The 25,531-nt window shown below is 45.7% G+C and overlaps 1 protein-coding gene across 1 annotated transcript; it reads right to left on the reverse strand.

The window, feature by feature from the left end:
- Positions 1 to 477: 477 nt before the first annotated feature.
- LOC147971670 (uncharacterized) lies at positions 478 to 24,825 on the reverse strand. The gene is made up of 2 exons (XM_087524066.1): positions 24,331 to 24,825; positions 478 to 1,074 (listed from the first exon to the last, which is right to left on the reverse strand). Exons 1-2 carry the CDS (start codon positions 24,823 to 24,825, stop codon positions 478 to 480), a joined length of 1,092 nt encoding a protein of 363 aa, XP_087380192.1.
- Positions 24,826 to 25,531: the final 706 nt, after the last annotated feature.

Genomic DNA, 25,531 nt, shown 5'->3' on the forward strand with positions numbered 1-25,531 from the left:
AATGAAACATAAGCAAACCCAACATCTATAAAATATAGACATGCTCCCCCTAGATGTGTGCACGCTATAGACATGCTTTGTACTGCACGACACACATACTAGGATCAACACTCCCCTTATATTTTATAAACAAGGCATTTCTTGCAACAATATGAATAACACTAAGCATGAAGGCAAGATATAGGTGAGAGCATGAAGTAAACGACACAAGACATAATAGGCTCACAATCTACTAGATAATAGGATAAGACAGTAATATAAGCAGAGGACATATGTCTTACACCATATGATAGTCTTCTGGTCTCACACGAGCACAGACCAACAAACCAAAGCAAACAAAGGTTCAACAGAACGAAAGCAAAGCGAAACACATGGCACAAGACTCGCAAATCCTACACTCTCTCCCCTTTTGGCATCGAGACACCAAAAAGGCAGAGAGGACACCTACGACACAGGTGGTGGCGGAACTCCAAGGCATCACCAATCATGCTCATCGTCCAGAGACTCCTCTGTAGCACGGAATGTAGAAGGAATACCAGTCTCCTCCTTTGACTCGCTCCACCGGCAGTGATGTCTGGTCCACTGCTCCTCATCTGTGATCCGCTCCTCAGAGCCACACTGGACCTCAAGGCCAACCTGCCTCATGATGGCCTTGTCGCGATGACGAGCCATCTTGGCGTTCACATGGGCCTGGTACTGACCCTTGGCCTGCATGCAGAAAAGATCCGTCATATTGGCCTTGAGCTTCTTGGCCCAAGTTGGCTCAAAATAGGGAGGAGTGTATCCCTCAGAGCTGTCCTCGGCCACCCCCTCCTCCTCAATCTCATCCTCATCCACAACCATCCTAACAGCCTCAGCCCGGGTGGTGGTGTTAGCCCACTGGATCTTGATGCGTAGCTTGATAGGCTCATGGCGGGTCCAGTCGGGAGCATGAAAGTCTTCATCCGGGAAAAGCTTCTCCCAAATCTTCGAGATCAAGAAAAACAGGTAAGGTCCATAGATGGGCACCTTACGGTTGAACACATCAAACTGCAGCTCACACCTCATGGTATGAGAAACATCAAGTGGAGCCGTCTGTTGGAGACGCGCCTTTGTAGGATCGAGAAGAGATGTCTAGAGGGGGGTGAATGGATTCTTAGCAAGAAATGTTGCAGTTTTTAATTTCTTTAAGTTGAAGTGGAGCTTTGGCACAAGTATGAACATTCATAATACATATCAAGCAAGCATGATAAGAGTATATGAGCAACGGAAAGTAAATCATGCAAGTTGCAAGAATGTAAAGGGATAGGGTTGGAGTGTGCAAACGCAATTGGAGACACGGAGATTTTTGGCGTGGTTCCGATAGGTGGTGCTATCGTACATCCACGTTGATGGAGGCTTCAACCCACGAAGGGTAACGGTTGCGCGAGTCCATGGAGGGCTCCACCCACGAAGGGTCCACGAAGAAGTAACCTTGTCTATCCCACCATGGACATTGCCCACGAAGGACTTGCCTCACTAGGGTAGATCTTCATGAAGTAGGCGATCTCCTTGCCCGTACAAACTCCTTGGTTCAACTCCACAATCTTGACAGAGGCTCCCAAGTGACACCTAACCAATCTAGGAGACACCACTCTCCAAGAGGTAACAAATGGTGTGTTGATGATGAACTCCTTGCTCTTGTGCTTCAAATGATAGTCTCCCCAACAGTCAACTCTCTCTCTCTCTCTCTCAAAGGATAGGATTTTGGTGGAAAGATGATTTGAGTGGAAAGCAACTTGGGGAAGGCTAGAGATCAAGATTATGTGGTTGGAATGGAATATCTTGACCTCAACACAAGTGTAGGTGGTTCTCTCTCAGAAAATGTATGTTGGAAGTGTAGGCATGTTCTGATGGATCTCTCCAGAAATGAAGAGTTGGTGGAGGGGTATATATAGCCTCCACACAAAATCTAACCGTTACACACAAATCACCAAACTCGGTGGGACCGAATCATACAACTCGGTCAGACCGATTTAGTTCATAATGTGACCGTTAGGGTTTTTGGTGGGACCGACTTGATCAACTCGGTGGGACCGATGTGCTAGGGTTAGGGTAGAGCGTCATCTCAGTTGGACTGATTACACAAATTCGGTGGGACCGATTTTGGTAATAAGCTAAACAGAGAGTTGGCCAAGCAAACTCGGTGGGACCGAATCATAGAACTCGGTCAGACCGATTTAGTTCATAATGTGACCGTTAGGGTTTTCGGTGGGACCGATGTGCTAGGTTTAGGGTAGAGCCTCATCTCGGTTGGACCGATTACACAAATTCGGTGGGACCAATTTTGGTAATAAGCTAAATAGAGAGTTGTCTAAGCAAACTCGGTGGGACCGATGACATGTTTCGGTGAGACCGAAATTAATGCAATAGGCAACAGAGAGTTTGCAAGCCCATCTCAATGAGACCGAGATCCCATCGGTGAGACCGAAATGATTAGGGTTTCTGGCAGTGTCTATGTCAAGAGAACTCCGTGGCGCTGGATAGAAAATTTCGGTGGGGCCGAGTTTTACTTTTGGTTTGGGACATATGTGGATGTGAGAAAGTGGTTAAGGGTTGTGGAGCATATCACTAAGCACTTTGAGCAAGCAAGCCATTAAGCAACACCTCATCCCCTCTTAATAGTGTTGGCTTTCCTATGGACTCAATGTGATGTTGGATCACTAAAATGAAAAATGCAGAGTCCTGAGCTTTGAGCTTGAGCCAATCCTTTTGTCCTTAGCATTTTGAAAGGGTTCCACATCCTCTAGTCCATGCCACTCCATTGTTGAACTTATCTGAAGCATACTAGATGAAAGCATTAGTCCAACCAGAGATATGTTGACATTAATTACCAAAATCACCCAGGGAGCACTTGTTCTTTAAATCTCCCCCTTTTTGGTAATTGATGGCAACATACATCAAAGCTTTAGATAAAGATATAGAGAATAGCAAGTAAAGGTTTGGAAAGACATGTAACATGCATAGGCTCCCCCTATATGTATGCAATCATGTAAATATGGAATTTAAAAGCATGTGAATGCATAAGCATGACAGAGTAAGTAATATGTTACATGTATCTTGGCTATATGCATCAAAGCAAAAGATGTGAATATAGGAAATGTACCTACATGATCATGAGTCTTTCTTGCAAACAATATGTACATCAGCAAGAAATGCTCATGCACATGAGTGTGATGCATATACTTACGTTGTGGTCTTGAGTTGGCTTAGAAGGAGATGAACCTGAGTAAACAAGGTTAGATAACACAGGTACATCTACAAGTCAGAGCAACCAAAAGAAACCACAAGAGTACCAAGACTGGGATGACATGTAGAGAGTGCGTACTGAGTACTCTATTTGATGTAGACATGTCCCCAAAAGGTAAAGATATGCAATGAATTCAAAGATTTCCTTCCCCAGCAGTCTTTCTCCCCCTGAATCTTGTATTGGATAATGGGAGAACGTAGGGAAACAAAATCAGAGCGAAACAGATCATAAACATAAACATAACATAGACATGTCTTTCTCCTCTCAAAGACATGTGACTTCTCTCTTCTTGAACACCAAGCATCTGGGGCCTTTGATGAGATTATATCTCTCTCCCTTTCTCTCTCTCTCTCTCCCTTTGAAGAGAATAAGCTTTGAGGTGATCTCTCTCCCCCTTTGACATCAATTTCCAAGAAGGGATCTTCTGGAGTGTGAGTCAAGAGGTTTGGTCCTTGAGATCTCTCTCCCCCTTTGATATAGAAAGTGATGCTGGTAGAGGACAAGAATCATTGAGTGGAGCTGGAATAAAACTACAGGAACATATGGCAAATTGTCTTCTCTGCAGTGAAATCGGTGATACCGAGTTGTAGTCTTCGGTGGTACCAAATTGGTTCGGTGTGACCGAAAGCAACAGATCGGTATGACCGAGTTCAACATAGAGAGAACACTTGTCACGTCAGCTCACTAGGCAAATAAGATCTCACAAAGATTTGCAAGGAATTAACTGAAGGATTTGCAATGAATTGGATGCAGGGAAAGAAAAGAAAATCTAGATGAAGTTTGCGAAAACTCAAGGAAACACTAGAGAACTTCATCTAGAATTGGGCGGTGACAAAGTCACCTATGTTAGAGTATATTGACTGAGGAGTTAAGTAAGAACACTTGAACGTAAGTCATACTCATCGTTTAAGCTCAAAATGGGGTTACCATTTTTCGTTTAAGCATTTGATGTATTCACATCTTATTGAGTTGCTTTGACCTATGTCTTGAGGTAAAGCTTCTCTAAGATGGAATGACATACCTTGGGTGGTGGTGTTGATCTTGATCATGTAGTTGAACTTGCGTGGGGTGCTCAAGGTTGATGTAGCACAAGAATGGTTGGGAGCACCACTTGGAGTTGAGTTCATCTACCTACATGGGTTAGTTTTGCAAGTAAGAGCACTTGTGTATCCAAAATGACAATCATGAAATTTGATACATATAATTTGTCAAAGGATATGTTGAAGGGTTTCGTGCTTCCTTGTCATCAACCACCGTATTGTAGAGACTTGGTGATGTAGAGATCGCTCAAGATGTGAGTGGGTTGCTATCTCATAGATTTAGATTCATCCAAGTACCTACAAGGGTTAGATAACATGCAAGGGTGCAAATATATCCAAGACATATGAATATCATCATAAGAGAAATATCAAGGATTTGTCATAGATTCATGCCTTGCATGTATCCAAATGGAGTTTCTATTCCAAGTTTAAAGCATCAATGATGTTCAATTCACCTCTCAAACGGCAAAAGACTTTCTCATCGAGCGGTTTCGTGAATATATCCACCAATTGCTTATCGGTACGAACATGCTTAAGATCAATGTCCCCTTTAGCAACATGATCTCGAATGAAATGATGATGAACTTAAATATACTTAGTTCAAGAATGTTGCACGGGATTGTGAGCAATCTTAATAGCACTCTCATTGTCACAAAGCAATGGAACATGTTTCACATTGATCCCATAATCTTTAAGAGTTTGGGTCATCCAAAGTAATTGAGCACAACATGAACCGGCGACAATGTATTCCGCTTCGGCGGTGGATAAGGATACCGAGTTTTGTTTCTTGGAAGACCAAGACATAAGAGATCTACCAAGAAATTGACAAGTACCCGAAGTGGACTTTCTATCAACCTTGTCTCCGGCATAGTCCGAGTCGGAATAGCCAACAAGATCAAAATACGACCTCTTAGGATACCAAATGCCAAAATTTGGTGTATGTATTAAATATCTCACTATCCTTTTCACAGCCTTAAGATGACATTCTTTGGGGGCCGCTTGATATCGTGCACACATGCACACACTTAGTATAATATCGGGACGAGAGGCACATAGATATAACAATGAACCGATCATAGAGCGGTAAACTTTTTGATCAACCGGTTCACCATACTTAGTCAAGTCAAGATGTCCACTAGTAGGCATGGGAGTTTTCATACCTTTGCTTTCTTGCATGTTGAACTTCTTGAATAAGTCCTTGGTGTAATTTGTTTGAGAGACAAAGGTGCCTTCCTTAGTTTGCTTGATTTGCAAACCAAGAAAGAACTTGAGTTCACTCATCATAGACATCTCAAACTTCTCCGACATTAGCTTTCGAGACTTCTCACTAAAATGAGGGTTAGTTGAGCCAAATATGATATCATCAACATAAATTTGGCATACAAATAACTCACCATTAACCCTTTTAGTAAAAAGAGTAGAATCTATTTTTCCAATTTCAAAGCCTTTTTCAATAAGGAACTTGGTCAAGCATTTATACCACGCTCTAGGAGCTTGTTTAAGACCATAAAGGGCTTTGTGAAGTTTGTAAACATGATCGGGTTTCTTAGGATTGACAAAGCCGGGAGGTTGTTTAACATAAACTTCCTCGTCAATTTCACCGTTTAGAAAAGCACTTTTAATGTCCATTTGGTATAAAGTGATATCATGGTGATTAGCATAGGCAAGTAAGATGCGGATGGACTCAAGTCTAGCAACGGGGGCATATGTCTCACCGTAGTCCATACCTTTGACTTGAGTGTAGCCTTGGGCGACTAGACGAGCTTTGTTGCGGACAACTTGACCATCTTCATCTTGCTTGTTGCGAAACACCCATTTGGTACCGATGATGTTGTGGTTGTTGTCGGGCTTCTCGACCAATGTCCACACTTGATTTATCTCAAAGTTGTGTAGCTCTTCATGCATGGCATTTATCCAATCTGGATCTTCCAATGATTCTTCAACCTTCATAGGTTCAATGCTAGAGATGAATGAATAATGTTCACAAAAGCTAGCCAAACGAGTTTTAGAGCGAGTGATTCTCCTGGTTTGGATATCATTGTAGATTTGCTCGACGGGATGGTCTTTGGCGACTCTTGCTCGAACTCGTGGAAGCTTTTGCTTGGGTCGGGGTGGAACATCTTCTTCATCTTGTTCTTCTTCTTCTTGGCCTTCTTCATTGTTGATGTTGCCGTTCTCTTGTCATGGTGGAGAAGGAGGTTGATGATGTTCATCTTGGTGTACGTCCTTGTTTTCTTCGTTTTGGTGTGTCCCACTCGTGGATGCTTCCAAGTCAACTATTGGTTCACCTTGTCGTGAGGTGGAAGCTTCCACTTGGATGGACGAGGTACTCTCCTTCACCTCCGTTGGACGAATCTTGCCGATAGATAAGTCTTGAATTGCTTCCGAAGGGTCTTTGTCTCCTACATCAATTGGCAATTTCTCTACTTGCGGGCCGTTAGATTCATCAAACTTCACATCTACCGTCTCTTCAACCTTTCGGATGAAATTGTTGTAGACCCGGTAAGTGTGAGAGTTTGAGCCATAACCAAGTAGGAAACCTTCATGAGATTTAGGAGCAAATTTAGAACGACAATGCTTATCAAGAATGTAGCACTTTGAGCCAAATACTCGAAAGTATCCAACTTGGGGTTTGTTACCGGTGAGGAGCTCGTATGCCGTATTGCTGAGTAGCTTGTGAAGATACAAGCGATTTGTTGCATGACAAGCTGTCTCAACCGCTTCTGCCCAAAAGTGTTTTGGAGTCTTGTACTCATCAAGCATCGTTCTTGCCATCTCAATAAGAGTTCGGTTCTTCCTCTCAACGACTCCATTTTGTTGAGGCGTGTAAGTAGCCGAGAACTCATGTGAGATTCCTTCTTCGTCAAGAAAGGTATCCACATTTGCGTTCTTGAACTCCGTTTCGTTGTCGTTGCGAACCTTCTTGATCTTCACTTCAAATTGATTTTGGGCCTTCCTAGCAAAGTTCTTGAAGATCTTTTGGACCTGTGATTTATCATCAAGAAAGAACACCCACGTAAATCTTGAAAAATCATCAACTATAACCAGACCAAATGAGTTACCACCGAGACTTTTGTAGGCATTGGGACCAAAAAGATCCATATGAAGTAGCTCGAGCGGTCTTCTCGTGGTCATAATGTTCTTCACGGGGTGACTTCCTCCAACTTGTTTTCCTGCTTGACAAGCACTAGAAAGTCTATCCATGTCAAATATAACATCTTTTACTCCAAGGATATGATCACCTTTAATAAGCTTATCAAGATTTCGCATGCCCACATGACCTAGCCTTCTATGCCACAACCAGCCTTTAGAAGTTTTAGCAATTAAGCAAGTTCTAGGTTGAGCCTTTTTAGTGAAATCAACAATGTAAAGATCACCTCTACGTATACCGATAAAGACCATTTTATGGTTATCTCTAAGAAACACTTGGCAATCTACTTCAGTAAACAGGACATTGAAACCAAAGTCAGCAAGTCTAGATACGGAAAGTAAATTGTAGCCAAGAGATTCAACGAACATAACATTTTGTATAGAGCTATCATGTGAGATGGCCACCTTACCAAGGCCAACCACCTTACCCTTTGAGTTATCACCGAAAGTGACATACTTTCGAGGGCCGTTGTTTTCAGCAAGCTCACGAAACATATCTTTGTCTCTGGTCATATGATCAGTACATCCACTATCAAGGACCCATTCCTTTCCTCCAGCCATGTAGCCGCGAAGATTAGCCATAAGACCAAAGTGTTTCATCGCATCATCAAGATCATAGTCACTATCATCATCCTCATCATAGTATCCATGTTCAACATCATCATGTGATGGATCAACTCCTAAAGAGGGTAATTCATTAGAAGTATGACTGTAACAATGTTCATCTCTATGGATTCTAATGACTTCGGAAATGATATTGCTAATAATTCCAACATCTCCTTTTGCACTCGTAAGATTAGTAAGCTCAAATAAGTAATCACCAAACTTGGGATCATTGGAACTCATCTTACTCAAGGCAATAGACTTGTGAAGAATCTTATCTAGAATTTTCAAGGAATAATTTGGGAATCGTTCCTCAAGAAATCTCCATATAGTGTAGGCACAATCAAGAGTAGGCAAGCTAGCAAGCAAGTTTCTAGGCAAACCTCTAGTGATTAAATTGACCGTTCTAACATTACGGATCACGTCAATAGACTCATCAAGGGTAGGATGCAAAGGGTCAACAATGCGAGCATAAGGAGTAGTAATGTACTTGGTCAAATGATACTCATTGAAGATCTCAAGCACCTCATTTTTCCACTCATGAAAATACTCTCCATCAAGAATAGGCACTCTACGTCTAAGATTCCTCAACATAGACTCATCATTCTTCCTCCAAAGGTGTTTAAACCAAAGCAATGGAGACCAATGCTCTGATACCAATTGTAGGATAGAGAAGAGGTGTCTAGAGGGGGGTGAATAGACTCTTAGCAAGAAAAGTTGCAGTTTTTAATTTCTTTAAGTTGAAGTGGAGTTTTGGCACAAGTATGAACATTCACAATAGATATGAAGCAAGCATGACAAGAGTATATGAGCAGCGGAAAGTAAATCATGCAAGTTGCAAGAATGTAAAGGGATGGGATTGGAGTGTGCAAACGCAATTGGAGACACAGAGATTTTTGGCGTGGTTCCGATAGGTGGTGCTATCGTACATCCACTATAACACCCTCGATGCGACTATAGCTCCCACGTGTCGAGGCACGACTTAGAGACATAATCGCATTGAAGGCATATGTCGCAAGTTAGGCAATCTTCACAAACATCCCATGTAATGTAATAATAAAAGGGAAGAATATAGTTGGCTTACACTTGCCACGTCAATCAAGAACATAAATAACATTACATCATCCAAAACACTCATGGCCCGACTATGGTGCCAAATAAAAGAGAACCCAGCATGCGACACGGTCCCAATCACCCCCAACTGGGCACCACTACTGATCATCGGGAAAGGAAACATAGTATCGCTGAGAGTCTTCGTCGAACTCCCACTTGAGCTCATACTCATCACCTGGAGCGGAATCACCTGGACCTGCATCTGGAGTTATAATATCTGTGAGCCACAGGGACTCAGCAATCTCGCACCCTCGCGATCAAGACTATTTAAGCTTGTAGGAAGGGTAGGCAAATATATGTGGAGCTGCAGCAAGCGACTAGCATATATGGTGGCTAACTTATTCGCAAAAGAGAGCGAGAAGAGCAAGCGAAGCACGAGCGAGAATCTAGAGGAACAACCTGCGCAAACATTACTCCAACACCGTGTCCACTTCCCGGACTCCGCCGAGAAGAGGCCATCACGGTAACACACTCAGTTGATTCATTTTAATTAATTAAGGTTCAAGTTATCTATAACCGGACATTAACAAATTCCCATCTGCCCATAACCGCGGGTACGGCTTTCGAAAGTTCAATCCCTGCAGGGGAGTACCAACTTAGCCCATGACAAGCTCTCACGGTCAACGAAGGAATAGACCTCCTCCCAAGATGTTCCGATCAGACTCGGTATCTCGGTAACTCAAGACACTTCGACAGGATAAAACAAGACCAGCAACACCGCCCGAATGTGCCGACAAATCCCGATAGGAGCTGCACATATCTCTTTCTCAGGGCACACTCAGATTGTCCTAGGTATGGGTAGGCCAGCCCAGAGTTGCCCCTGGTGGTCACCGGTAGCTGACAGGTGGACCAACACTCGGAGGAGCACTGGCCCGGGGGGGGGGGTTAAAATAAGATGACCCTTGAGTCTGCAGAACCCAAGGGAAAGAAAAGGCTAGGTGGCGAATGGTAAAACCAATGTTGGGCATTGCTGGAAAAGCTTTAATCAAGGCGAAATATCAAGGGGTTCCCATTATAACCCAACCGCGTAAGGAACGCAAAATCCGGAAACATAACACCGATATGACGGAAACTAGGGCGGCAAGAGTGGAACAAAACACTAGGCGAGAGGCCGAGCCTTCCACCCTTTACCAAGTATATAGATGCATTAAGATAACGTGGCAATATAATGATATCCCAACAAGTAAATAAATGTTCCAACCAGGAACGGCTCCAATCTTCACCTGCAACTAGCAACGCTATAAGAGGGGCTGAGCAAAGCGGTAACATAGCCAATCAACGGTTTGCTAGGACAATGGTGGGTTAGAGGTTGACATGGCAGTTTGGGAGGCTGACAAGCAAAAGGTAGGCATCGTAACATTGGCATAGCAAAAGAGCGAGCAAACTAGCATAGCAAAGATAGTAGTGATTTCGAGGGTATGATCATCTTGCCTGCAAAGCTGTCAGAGTTGACTGGATCCTCAAAAGCAAACTCAACGGGCTCCTCATTAGCAAACTCGTCTCCCGGCTCTACCCAAACAAGACAACAAGCAACAAGGATACAATCAACCACGTGCAAACTCAAACAATAAGATGCAATGATGGTATGCTATGCGGGATGCGATGCGAGATGCAAAATGCAAGATGTGACAGGAAATGCATGAACCTCGCCTCAACTTGGAAAACCAAGTGTGCCACTGGAAAGATGAGATGAAATCGCTTGAAAACGATATAAAGAACGCCGGAATCGGAGTTACGGTTTGGAAATGGCAAGCGTTTTAAGATGACACCGGTCTGCGATTTATAGCAAGTAGGCATCTAAATGCAATGAAATGAACATGCTACAGCCACCAAGCATGACAACAAAATACATGGCAGGGATGCACACAAGATGCTTCACAAAAGACTAGCACTGAGCCACGGCCAATTCATCCATTATGAGGTTCAAACAAGCATGGCAAAAACGCAAATGCAAAACAGATTTCAGACTTTGTGAAATTAACACTAGTCTGAAATTTCAGATCACGAAGCCCTCTTCGGAGCAGCAAAAAAACATGATGCATGACCTGATTAAGACAAGTAAGAACATGTCATGGAGCTACTTAACAAGCTTAAAAAAAGACCCAAAGTGACCTGGGGCCAAAAGGGTTCACAAAATATACTAACGGGCACACGAACATAGCTAAAACACAATCAGTTTTCAGACTTGGTGAAAACTGAGACATGCTGAAATATAACTCACGAAGGCATGTCAACGAGCTCGATGCACTCACTACGGTGCAAGTAATGGCAAGGCAAGCATACATCCATTAAGAAGGCATACAATGCAAGCTAGACATGGTAAGAACAATGGCATAGCATGCACGGATCAACTACAATAACATCGGCAAAATCGCAAACAAGTTGACGATCTGCCCAGATTCACAACGAAGCAAAAGTAGAGCTCGATTGACTCAACCTAGGTTGCTCCATAATTGAAAAAAAGACATGGATGGATAGAGCATAACAAGATTAACAAAACTCCTTTACTGATCATCCTCAAAAGAGGCACGGATCACTAGGAAACAAGCTGAACATATGGCATCATGAACTAAATAATCCCAGACTTAGTGAAAACTACTAAGTCCCTGAAAACAGATTTACCGGATGCCTCACTTTGCAAGCTTGCACAAGTCACCACACACATCCTAAAAATGCATGGGTTGCACCTCTGGAAAGAAGACAAAATCCTTAACAAAACATATGAGGACTCACAGGCATAGCATGCATACAATAATCATGGCAAAAATGACAAAAGTCTAAGATGAACTAGCAGATCCAACAATTAACTCACGAAGCCTCCTTCTAACAGCATTTTGGGCATCAAGATGAGCTCAAATGAAAATGATGCAATGGAATGAAATGATTTACTCTTCGAGACGAACATTTTAATATACAATATGTCCAAAACGGAGCTACGGATGCAAAGTTACTGTAGGTCAAAGGTCGCATAAAAATTAGGGGGAGAGGGGAAAAAGTCAACCCTTAGGGTTTCTCAGATCCAGATCTGGATCGTGCACGCTTTACGAGGAACGCCAGAACGCTGTTCACCACCGGAGCACGGAAGTCGAGGTTCGCCGGCCGGAGACGGGGGAAGTCGCCGGCGAGGGCGAGGATGGCCGGGGCGGCGCGGTGCCCGGGCGGCAGCGGCGAGGCGGCGGAGAGGCGGGGCGCCGGCGGCCGGAGTTGGCGGCGGCGAGGTCGCACGCGGTGGCACGGTAGTGGCCCATAGCGGCGCCGGCCACCGGCGCTGGAGAGGGCGGCGGCGGACGAGGTAGGAGGCGGCGGGCGGATCGGGCCGCGCGGGGGCCCGACTTGGGCTCCGCGGGCCGGCGGCTGTTGGCGGCGGAGGGCGACACGTGGCGGTGCTGGGTTGGTCGGCGGCGGCGGCGCGAGTTGTCCGACCGGGTCGCACACGTCCGGCCGGCGCGAGGGAATTTTAGGGTTTCGTGGGGGAGGAGAGATCCGAAAAACGGGGGGGGGGGGGCTATTTATAGGCATAAGTGGAGCTAGGAGAGTCCAAATGAGGTGCGGTTTTCGGCCACGCGATCATGATCGAATGCTCTAGATGATGGAGCAGAGTTTGGTGGGTTTTGGGCCAAAATGGAGGGGTGTTGGGCTGCAACACACACGAGGCCTTTTCGGTCCCTCGGTTAACCGTTGGAGTATCAAACGCAGTCCAAATGATACGAAACTTGACAGGCGGTCTACCGGTAGTAAACCAAGGCCGCTTGGCAAGTCTCGGTCCAATCCGGAAATGTTTAATCCCCACACACAAAGAAAGCTAGAAATGACCACCGGAGGAGAACGAAGCGCCGGAATGCAAAACGGACAACGGGGAAAATGCTCGAATGCATAAGACGAACACGTATGCAAATGCAATGCACATGATGACATGATATGAGATGCATGACAAAGACAACAACACATGGAGACAAAGACCCGAACCCGAGAAATAAATATAACTTAACGCCGGAAACGGCAAGAGTTGGAGTACAAATTGGGAAAGTTATATCTGGGGCGTTACAACACTCCACCACTACGAAAAGATCTCGTCCCGAGATCTAGGACTGAAAGAACTCCGGGTACTCAGAACGGAGGTGATCCTCGCGTTCCCAGGTAGCTTCACGGTCGGAATGGTGCGACCACTTGACTTTGAGAAATTTGATTGACTTGTTGCGAGTCTTGCGTTCAGTCTCTTCAAGAATAGCAACTGGGTGCTCACGATAAGAGAGATCTTCTTGGAGCTCAATGTCCTCGAAGTTGACGGTGCGGTCAGGAGTCTTGAAGCACTTTCGAAGCTGAGAGACATGGAACACATCATGAACATTTACAAAGTTTGAAGGAAGCTCGAGTTGATAGGCGAGGTCGCCTCTCTTGCTGACAATCTTGAAAGGTCCCACGTATCTAGGGGCAAGCTTCCCTTTGATACCGAAGCGACGAGTACCCTTCATAGGAGAGACGCGTAGGTAAACATGATCTCCGATCTCGAAAGCCAAATCACGGTGCTTACTATCGTAGTAGCTCTTCTGGCGGGATTGGGCTGCTTTGAGGTTATCACGAATGACTTTGCACATTTTTTCTGCTTCTGTGATTAGGTCATTACCCAAAAGCTGACGTTCACCGGTTTCAGACCAGTTGAGAGGGGTACGGCACTTCCTGCCATACAGAATTTCAAAAGGGGCCTTGCCCGAACTTGCTTGAAAACTGTTGTTGTATGAGAATTCAGCATAAGGAAGACAATCCTCCCACTTCATGCCGAAGGAGATCACACAAGCCCTGAGCATATCTTCAAGAATCTGGTTGACATGCTCGACTTGACCGCTTGTTTGAGGATGGAAAGCTGTGCTGAAGCGGATGTTCGTGCCCATGGCCTTCTGAAAAGAATCCCAAAACTTGGAGGTAAAGATGCTGCCACGGTCTGAAGATATCACTTGAGGAATACCGTGCAGAGAGACAATGCGAGAGGTATAGAGTTCTGCTAATTGAGCTGCAGTGATCGACTCTTTGATAGGCAGAAAGTGAGCCACTTTGGTGAGTTTGTCGATGACAACGAATATAGCATCATTGCCACGCTTGGACTTTGGAAACCCAGTCACGAAGTCCATTTCAATGTGGTCAAACTTCCATTCTGGAATGGCAAGAGGTTGGAGGAGACCTGCTGGCCTTTGGTGTTCTGCCTTCACTTTTCTGCAGACATCACATTCATTCACGAATTGAGCGATCTCGCGCTTCATTCGAGTCCACCAATAAGCTTGCTTGAGGTCCTGATACATCTTCGTGCTCCCAGGGTGGATGGAGAGGAGAAAATTGTGAGCCTCGTTCATGATCACTTTACGAAGGTCACCTTTGGGTACAACAATTCGATCCTCGAAGAAGAGAGTGTCCTTGTCATCAAGGCGGTAGCACTTGTACTTGGACTGACTCTTGGCGATCCCAATCTTCACCTTTTTCACCATAGCATCAAGAAGCTGGGCTTGGCGAATCTGGTCTTCTAAGGTAGGAGAGACTTGAAGGTTGGCGAGGAAACCTTGAGGAACAACTTGCAGATTCAGTTTGCGGAAAGCTTCACAAAGCTCGGGTTGATAAGGCTTAAGAATCAGACTGTTGCAATACGCTTTCCTTCTCAAAGCGTCAGCAATCACATTGGCCTTGCCTGGACTATACTCGATACTCGGATTATACTCTTGAATCATTTCGACCCATCGAGTTTGCCTGAGGTTGAGATTAGGCTGACTGAAGATGTACTTGAGACTCTTGTGATCAGTGAAAATGTCCACTTTTCTTCCCAATAGAAGATGTCTCCAAGTCAAAAGAGCATGCACAACTGCCGCCAACTCAAGATCATGAGTGGGGTAGTTCTTCTCATTAGGCTTCAACTGGCGAGATGTATAAGCAACAACTTTCTTCTCTTGCATCAATACTGCGCCAAGACCTTGGAGAGAGGCATCACAAAAGACCTCGTACGGCTTGGATTCATCAGGCGGAGTCAGAACTGGAGCAGTGATCAACTTCTCTTTCAAAGTGTTGAAAGCAATATCACACTCCGGAGACCAAACGTACTTGACGTGCTTCTGAAGAAGATTTGAGAGAGGCTTCGCGATCTTGGAAAAGTTCTCAACGAATCTTCAGCAATAGCTTGCGAGACCGAGAAAACTGCGGAGTTGCTTCATGTTCTGAGGAGGTTCCCAATTCACTATTGCGGACACCTTCTCAGGATTCACGGAAATGCCCTTGGCAGAGATGATATGGCCAAGATAAAGAACCTCATCGAGCCAAAATTCACAATTGGAGAACTTGGCATAGAACTGATGTTCTCTGAGCTTATCAAGAACCAAACGCAAATGCTTGGCATGATCTTCCTTGTTCTTCGAGAAAACCAGAATGTCGTCGAGATAGACCAAAACGAAGTCATTGGTGTAGGCGTTGAAGATGAAGTTCATCATGCGAGAGAACGTCGGAGGAGCGTTGGCGAGGCCAAAAGACATGACAATGTATTCATATGAACCAAAGCTTATTCTGAATGCTGTCTTGGGAATACCTTCTTCACGAATGCGAATCTGGTGATAACCCATACGGAGATCAAGCATGGAGAATACTTGGGCACCTTTGAGTTGTTCGAACAGCTCATTGATGTTGGGAAGTGGGTATTTGTTCTTGATGGTCTTCTTGTTCACTGGACGGTAATCAACACAAAGTCGGTCCGTTCCATCCTTCTTCTTCACAAAAAGAACACCACAACCCCATGGAGAAGAACTAGGCCGGATGAGACCCATTCTTTCTTGCTCATCGAGTTGTTTCTTCACCTCCTTCAACTCTTCAGGTCCGAACTTGTAAGGACGCTTGCACACAGGTTCCGTGCCAGGCTCAAGTTCAATAACGAATTCAACTGGCCGGTGCGGAGGCATTCCTGGGAGCTCTTCTGGAAAGACGTCTTGATATTCGCAAACGACTGGAATTTGAGAGATGGCATCCAATTCACCCTTCTCATTGAGAGAAAACAGACGAATGGTATTATCCCGAGCGGCAAAGACAATTACATCCTCAGACGAATGAGTCAATTGAATCTGCCTGGCTGCACAATCAAGCTAAGCCTTATGCTTAGAAAGCCAATCCATTCCGAGAATAAGATCAATATCTGAGTCACCGAGAACCGTAGGAGAAGCCAAGAACTTGTAGTCACCCAAAGTGATAGAAACATCCGGAACGATGGAGTTAGCCTGCATGCGCTTACCGGGAGAGACAACTGCTAAAGGACTAGGCAAAACTTGCGAAACCAATTCATGCCTATTTGTAAACGGTCTCGAGATGAAGCAATGCGATGCACCAGTGTCAAAAAGAACTTTAGCTGGAATATCATTAACAGGAAGGTTACCCATGATCACATCTGACGAGTCCTCTGCCTGAGCTGCATTCATCAAATTGACCTTGGCATGCTTGGGATTATGCTTGACCACAGCTGTACTTGCCGATCTGACAGGAGGAGGAGGAAGATGCCTCTGGTTGAGACACTTGTTGGCATAGTGACCCTTCTGTTGGCACTTGTTGCACGTGACCTCTGAAAGCGGACGGTGATACGGAGCACTCGATCTTGGAGCTTGAGACGAAGTCTTGTTCTGAAAGCCAGGGTTGGGTGGGTGGGAAGAACCACTGCCACCTTTGCTCTTCTGCTGATACGGCGGACGGAACGGAGGAGGAGGAAGCCAAAACTTCTGCTGCTTGGCCACTTGAGTAGAGGAAGAAGGAGTAGCATCTCTGACTCGCTTCCTGGAAGCATCACACCTCAACTGAGCAGCCTCTTGCTTCAGTGCCATGTTGTAGAACTCGCCGTATCTCAAGGGCTCAAAGAGAACAAGAGCGAGCTGGATATCTTCTCTGAGACCACCCCTGAACTGGTATATCATGCTCTTCTCATCAGGCACGTCCTGCTTTGCAAAGCGGGCAAGCTTCTGGAACAACTTGTTGTAGTCATAGATAGACAAAGAGCCTTGCTTCAGATTGCGGAATTCCTCACGCTTGCTTTGAACCACGCTCTGGGGAATATGATGAGCTCGGAAATCTCGATGGAAATCATCCCAAGTGATAACACGTCCACCTCTGGAATCCTTGTACTACTGGAACCATTCTGCAGCTTGATCTTTTAGTTGGAAGGAAGCGAACTTCACAAAGTCCTCAGGCCTGACGTTACTGCACTCGAAATGCTTACACAGATCCACAAGCCAATAGTCAGCATCGGTTGCCTCAACACAATTGCTGAAAGTCTTTGGCCCGTTGGCAAGGAACTGGTTGAGTGTAGCAAAGTGACTCTGATTGTTGTCTTGATTCCCTTGACTGCCTTGATTGCGCTCTTGAAGAATTTGCATGATCAACTGTGTGTTTGCATTGGTTGCGGCCATCACAGCTTTCCATGCCTCCGGAGGAGGTGGAGGTGGTGGCGGATCAGGATTCGGAGTCATGCGCGTTGGAGGAGCCATCCTAAAGAGGTTGACCACCATTAGCACATTGACAGAAAAAATATTGAAGCTGAATCCAACGGAATGAAAATTGCAACATATAGTCTTCACATCCGAACAAAATGAATGAATGCATTCCTCTTGAAATGGTCACATGTCCATAAATTGAGAAGCCACGTAGAATTAAGGTAGAGAAATAAATCAACAAGGTACGGATCAAGAACGAATAATCGGTAAGAAATCCCAATCTCAAACCAATATCCGTGGAAGAAGAACTAGAGCTACTAGAATTTCCACCTATGAAACTCCTGAACCTTTCCAGTTATGCAATCAGGTGTTGGGGATACAGGGGAAGCATAATATCTCACCCAAACTAGCAAATCCTACATCCAGCTGTATCCATCCTTCAACACATAATCAAGAAAACTTCGGAAACCATCTACCTCAACCTTCTAAAAGCATCCGTTATACAAGTTATGGCGATACTCCCGAACTCCCGCCCCAATACTGGGTGGCGTCGAGGTTATCTCACCAACGAACTGCATAAAAGAGATTTTCGATGTCGGCGAACATATCTCAAGTATTCCAGAATTGCAACGATAAAATTATGATGACAACACCTTAGAGCTCAACTCACCGGGACACTTCCACTAAACCCCTGACAGGAGGCACCAAGACAATGTTCTCATCATAAGCCATCGGAACGATTCCAAGATACTCGCGTGATCCTAAATTTTTTTTAGTGAAATTTGAGAAGAGAAGAGTCAAAACTCTACGTCAGGAAGCCTTACTAGAGCGATGAGGAGACTGGGAAGTAAAAATAATTCCTAATCTCTCCGATATATAATTCCTAAATGACTCAAAACATTTTTCTAGACACAACTCGGCCACTAAAAACGATCAAGCAATGGGGCTCCTAAGGTCGGGGATGGCTCTGATACCAACTTATAACACCCTCGATGCGACTATAGCTCCCACGTGTCGAGGCACGACTTAGAGACATAATCGCATTGAAGGCATATGTCGCAAGTTAGGCAATCTTCACAAACATCCCATGTAATGTAATAATAAAAGGGAAGAATATAGTTGGCTTACACTCGCCACGTCAATCAAGAACATAAATAACATTACATCATCCAAAACACTCATGGCCCGACTACGGCGCCAAAATAAAAGAGAACCCAACATGCGACACGGTCCCAATCACCCCCAACTGGGCACCACTACTGATCATCGGGAAAGGAAACATAGTATCGCTGAGAGTCTTCGTCGAACTCCCACTTGAGCTCATACTCGTCACCTGGAGCGGAATCACCTGGACCTACATCTGGAGTTATAGTATCTGTGAGCCACAGGGACTCAGCAATCTCGCACCCTCGCGATCAAGACTATTTAAGCTTGTAGGAAGGGTAGGCAAATATATGTGGAGCTACAGCAAGCGACTAGCATATATGGTGGCTAACTTATTCGCAAAAGAGAGCGAGAAGAGCAAGCGAAGCACGAGCGAGAATCTAGAGGAACAACCTGCGCAAACATTACTCCAACACCGTGTCCACTTCCCGGACTCCGCCGAGAAGAGGCCATCACGGTAACACACTCAGTTGATTCATTTTAATTAATTAAGGTTCAAGTTATCTATAACCGGACATTAACAAATTCCCATCTGCCCATAACCGCGGGTACGGCTTTCGAAAGTTCAATCCCTGCAGGGGAGTCCCAACTTAGCCCATGACAAGCTCTCACGGTCAACGAAGGAATAGACCTCCTCCCAAGATGTTCCGATCAGACTCGGTATCTCGGTAACTCAAGACACTTCGACAGGATAAAACAAGACCAGCAACACCGCCCGAATGTGCCGATAAATCCCGATAGGAGCTGCACATATCTCTTTCTCAGGGCACACTCAGATTGTCCTACGTATGGGTAGGCCAGCTCAGAGTTGCCCCTGGTGGTCACCGGTAGCTGACAGGTGGACCAACACTCGGAGGAGCACTGGCCCGGGGGGGGGGGGGGTTAAAATAAGATGACCCTTGAGTCTGCAGAACCCAAGGGAAAGAAAAGGCTAGGTGGCGAATGGTAAAACCAATGTTGGGCATTGCTGGAAAAGCTTTAATCAAGGCGAAATATCAAGGGGTTCCCATTATAACCCAACCGCGTAAGGAACGCAAAATCCGGAAACATAACACCGATATGACGGAAACTAGGGCGGCAAGAGTGGAACAAAACACTAGGCGAGAGGCCGAGCCTTCCACCCTTTACCAAGTATATAGATGCATTAAGATAACGTGGCAATATAATGATATCCCAACAAGTAAATAAATGTTCCAACCAGGAACGGCTCCAATCTTCACCTGCAACTAGCAACGCTATAAGAGGGGCTGAGCAAAGCGGTAACATAGACAATCAACGGTTTGCTAGGACAATGATGGGTTAGAGGTTGACATGGAAATTTGGGAGGCTGACAAGCAAAAGGTAGGCATCGTAGCATTGGCATAGCAAAAGAGCGAGCAAACTAGCATAGCAAAGATAGTAGTGATTTCGAGGGTATGATCATCTTGCCTGCAAAGCTGTCAGAGTTGACTGGATCCTCAAAAGCAAACTCAACGGGCTCCTCATTAGCAAACTCGTCTCCCGGCTCTACCCAAACAAGACAACAAGCAACAAGGATACAATCAACCACGTGCAAACTCAAACAATAAGATGCAATGATGGTATGCTATGCGGGATGCGATGCGGGATGCAAAATGCAAGATGTGACAGGAAATGCATGAAACTGGCCTCAACTTGTAAAACCAAGTGTGCCACTGGAAAGATGAGATGAAATCGCTTGAAAACGATATAAAGAACGCCGGAATCGGAGTTACGGTTTGGAAATGGCAAGCGTTTTAAGATATGACACCGGTCTGTGATTTACAGCAAGTAGGCATCTAAATGTAATGAAATGAACATGCTACAGCCACCAAGCATGACAACAAAATACATGGCAGGGATGCACACAAGATGCTTCACAAAAGACTAGCACTGAGCCACAGCCAATTCATCCATTATGAGGTTCAAACAAGCATGGCAAAAACGCAAATGCAAAACAGATTTCAGACTTTGTGAAATTAACACTAGTCTGAAATTTCAGATCACGAAGCCCTCTTCGGAGCATAAAAACAAAATGATGCATGACCTGATTAAGACAAGTAAGAACATGTCAAGGAGCTAATCAACAAGCTTAACAAAAGACCCAAAGTGACCTGGGGCCAAAAGGGTTCACAAAATATACTAGCGGGCACACGAACATAGCTAAAACACAATCAGTTTTCAGACTTAGTCAAAACTGAGACATGCTGAAATATAACTCACGAAGGCATGTCAACGAGCTCGATGCACTCACTACGGCGCAAGTCATGGTAAGGCAAGCATACATCCATTAAGAAGGCATAAAATGCAAGCTAGACATGGCAAGAACAATGGCATAGCATGCACGGATCAACTACAATAACATCGGCAAAATCGCAAACAAGTTGACGATCTTCCGAGATTCACAACGAAGCAAAAGTTGAGCTCGATTGACTCAAGATAGGGTGCTCCATAATTGCAAACAAAGACATGGATGGATAGAGCATAACAAGATTAACAAAACTCCTTTACTGATCATCCTCAAAAGCGGCACGGATCACTAGGAAACAAGCTGAACATATGGCATCATGAACTAAATAATCCCAGACTTAGTGAAAACTACCAAGTCCCTGAAAACAGATTTACCGGGTGCCTCACTTTGCAAGCTTGCACAATTCACCACACACATCCTAAAAATGCATGGGTTGCACCTCTGGAAAGAAGACAAAATCCTTAACAAAGCATATGAAGGACTCACAGGCATAGCATGCACACAATAATCATGGCAAAAATGACAAAAGTCTAAGATGAACTAGCAGATCTGACAATTGACTCATGAAGCCTCCTTCTCACAGAATTTTGGGCATCAAGATGAGCTCAAATGAAAATGATGCAATGGAAGAAATGATGTACTCTTCGAGACGAACATTTTGATATACAATATGTCCAAAACGGAGCTACGGATGCAAAGTTACAGCAGGTCAAAGATCGCATAAAAATTAGGGGAGAGGGGAAAAAGTCAACCCTTAGGGTTTCTCTGATCCAGATCTGGATCGTGCACGCTTTATGAGGAACGCCGGAACGCTGTTCACCACCGGAGCACGGAAGTCGAGGTTCGCCGGCCGGAGACGGGGGAAGTCGCCGGCGAGGGCGAGGTTGGCCGGGGCGGCGCGGGGCGGCGCGGCGCCCGGGGGGCAGCGGCGAGGCGGCGGAGAGGCGGGGCGGCGGCGGCCAGAGTTGGCGGCGGCGAGGTCTCCCATGGTGGCGCGGTAGTGGCCCGTGGCGGCGCCGGCCACCGGCGCTGGAGAGGGCGGCGGCGGACGAGGTAGGAGGTGGCGGGCGGATCGGGCCGCGCGGGGGCCCAACTTGGGCTCCGCGGGCCGGCGGCTGTTGGCGGCGGAGGGTAACACGTGGCGGCGCTGGATTGGTCGGCGGCGGCGGCGCGAGTTGTCCGGTCGGGTCGGACACGTCCGGCCGACGCGAGGGAATTTTAGGGTTTCGTGGGGGAGGAGAGATCCGAAAAACGGGGGGGGGGGGCTATTTATAGGCATAAGTGGAGCTAGGAGAGTCCAAATGAGGTGCGGTTTTCGGCCACGCGATCGTGATCGAACGCTCTAGATGATGGAGCAGAGTTTGGTGGGTTTTGGGCCAAAATGGAGGGGGTGTTGGGCTGCAACACACACGAGGCCTTTTCGGTCCCTCGGTTAACCGTTGGAGTATCAAACGAAGTCCAAATGATACGAAACTTGACAGGCGGTCTACCGGTAGTAAACCAAGGCCGCTTGGCAAGTCTCGGTCCAATCCGGAAACGTTTAATCCCCACACACGAAAGAAAGCTAGAAATGACCACCGGAGGAGAACGAAGCGCCGGAATGCAAAACGGACAACGGGGAAAATGCTCGAATGCATAAGACGAACACGTATGCAAATGCAATGCACATGATGACATGATATGAGATGCATGACAAAGACAACAACACACGGAGACAAAGACCCGAACCCAAGAAATAAATATAACTTAACACCGGAAATGGCAAGAGTTGGAGTACAAATTGGGAAAGTTATATCTGGGGCGTTACATCCACGTTGATGGAGACTTCAACCCACGAAGGGTAAAGGTTGCGCGAGTCCACGGAGGGCTCCACCCACGAAGGGTCCACGAAGAAGCAACCTTGTCTATCCCACCATGGCCATCGCCCACGAAGGACTTGCCTCACTAGGGTAGATCTTCACGAAGTAGGTGATCTCCTTGCCCATACAAACTCCTTGGTTCAACTCCACAATCATGACGGAGGCTCCTAAGTGATACCTAACCAATCAAGGAGACACCACTCTCCAAGAGGTAACGAATGGTGTGTTGATGATGAACTTGCTCTTGTGCTTCAAATGATAGTCTCCCCAACACTCAACTCTCTCTCAAAGTATAGGATTTGGTGGAAAGATGATTTGAGTGGAAAGAAACTTGGGGAAGGCTAGAGAACAAGATTTATGTCGTTGGAATGAAATATCTTGACCTCAACACAAGTGTAGGTGGTTCTCTCTCAGAAAATGCATGTTGGAAGTGTAGGCATGTTCTGATGGGTCTCTCCACGAATGAAGAGTGGGTGGAGGGGTATATATAGCCTCCACACAAAATCTAATCATTACACACAAATCACCAAACTCGGTGGGACCAAATCATACAACTCGGCCAGACCGATTTAGTTCATAATGTGACCATTAGGGTTTTCGGTGGGACCGACTTGATCAACTCGGTGGGACTGATGTGCTAGGGTTAGGGTAGAGCCTCATCCCGGTTGGACCGATTACACAATTTAGATGGGACCGATTTTGGTAATAAGCTAAACAGAGAGTTGGCCAAGAAAACTCGGTGGGACCGAATCATACAACTCAGTCAGACCGATTTAGTTCATAATGTGACCGTTAGGGTTTTCGGTGGGACCGACTTGATCAACTCGGTGGGACCGATGTGCTAGGGTTAGGGTGGAGCCTCATCTCGGTTGGACCGATTACACAAATTCGGTGGGACCGATTTTGGTAATAAGCTAAACAGAGAGTTGACCAAGCAAACTCGATGGGACCGATGACATGTTTCGGTGAGACCGAAATTAATGCCATAGGCAACAGAGAGTTTGCAAGCCCATGTCGGTGAGACCGAATTGATTAGGGTTTCTGGCAGTGGCTATGTCAAGATAACTCAGTGGCGCTGGATAGAAAATTTTGGTGGGCCGAGTTTGACTTTTGGTTTGGGACATATGTGGATGTGAGAAAGTGGTTGAGGGCTGTGGAGCATATCACTAAGCACTTTGAGCAAGCAAGCCATTAAGCAACACCTCATCCCCTCTTAATAGTATTGGCTTTCCTATGGACTCAACGTGATCTTGGATCACTAAAATGAAAAATGTAGAGTCCTGATCTTTGAGCTTGAGCCAATCCTTTTGTCCTTAGCATTTTGAAAGGGTTCCACATCCTCTAGTCCATGCAACTCCATTTTTGAACTTATCTGAAGCATACTAGATGAAAGCATTAGTCCAACAAGAGATATGTTGACATTAATTACCAAAATCACCCAGGGAGCACTTGTGCTTTCAGCCTTCTCACAGATGAGCATCATATCCACAAGATAGGCATGCAAGTTGTCCTTGTCGCCAATGTGAGGAAACAGAGTGTTGCGGAAGATACGGTGCATGATGTCAAGGAACGGGTTCAACGCCCAAGTCTTCTTGTCATTGGGAAGCTTCTTCTCAATGAGGTAGGGTTGAAGCTTGTTCTTGTTGGCTGACTCGGGGTTGGCATGTGGGCGGACACCAACGGGCATATTTAGCCCCTCATCACGAACGTTCAACAGATCCATGAACTCCTTCCACTTAGCAGACATCCTCTTCCCATTAGTCATCCAAGTCATTGTCCGCTGCTCATCCGTGTGAAAGTGGACAGAAGCAAAGAACCGAGCCACAATCTTCGGGTCAAAATCCAAGTGAAAGGTGATGAGCTCCTCAATGCCAAATTGCTCCACCAAGTCCAAAGGCTCACCAAAGTATGCCCGGTTTCTCTCCTTCTTCATATGATGCATGTCAACCCACTGTACTGGCACATAAATGTTCTGCTTGGACTTGATCACATCCAGGAAGATAAAATTTTGTTGCTTGGTCCAGAACAAGTCATTTCCCCTTGTGACCTCCCTAGGGTTGACGTAAGGGTTGAGCTTCCTTCGCACCAAAAACTCCGCTTGAGGGATCTCATTCATTCCCATTGTTGGCTCCTTGGTCTTGGTAGTTGTGGACTAGGTTCTATGTTGTGGGGCACTGGAGCCCTCTGGAGCCTCTTGGTTGCACAGGCGCTTTGAGCTTGTGTCACGGCTGGGATTCGAGCGCCGGGCATTGGAACCGGAGCCACCACCTATGACACACAACACACACACGAGAAAACCGAGAAGGGTTATTGCAAGGACGAGGGCCAAAACCAAATGAAACAAGCAAACACGAGAGTTGGAAGGACAAATTAGCATAGTTTGCAACACTGCGATAGTACCGGACCGGCTTACGGATGTAAAAAATTTACAGCCGCTCTAGCCGCGGTAGTATTGTGCCAGGGTGGCACGGTAGTACCGTGATAATACCCAAGTGCAGGGAATCATCATAGAAATTGCCAATGGTGGAAGTGATAAGTAAGGAGTGTCGAACCCACAAGGAGCTAAAGGTAAGATCAAAATTCTCTCAAGCCCTATCTGCCACTGATACGACTCTACGTACACCGAACGTTTGCTTCCAACTAGAAAC

Source organism: Triticum urartu, chromosome 5A, assembly GCF_056163025.1.
Source record: "Triticum urartu cultivar PI428250 chromosome 5A, HENAU_Tu73, whole genome shotgun sequence".
Lineage (NCBI taxonomy): Eukaryota > Viridiplantae > Streptophyta > Magnoliopsida > Poales > Poaceae > Triticum > Triticum urartu.

Coding starts and splice junctions, on each gene's coding strand:
- LOC147971670 (XM_087524066.1), bottom strand. CDS start 24,825: ATGCATCATATGAAGAAGGAGAGAAACCGGGCATACTTTGGTGAGCCT. Junction 1,075..24,330: donor AGAAGGCTGAAAGCACAAGT/GCTCCCTGGGTG, acceptor CGTCTCCAACAG/ACGGCTCCACTTGATGTTTC.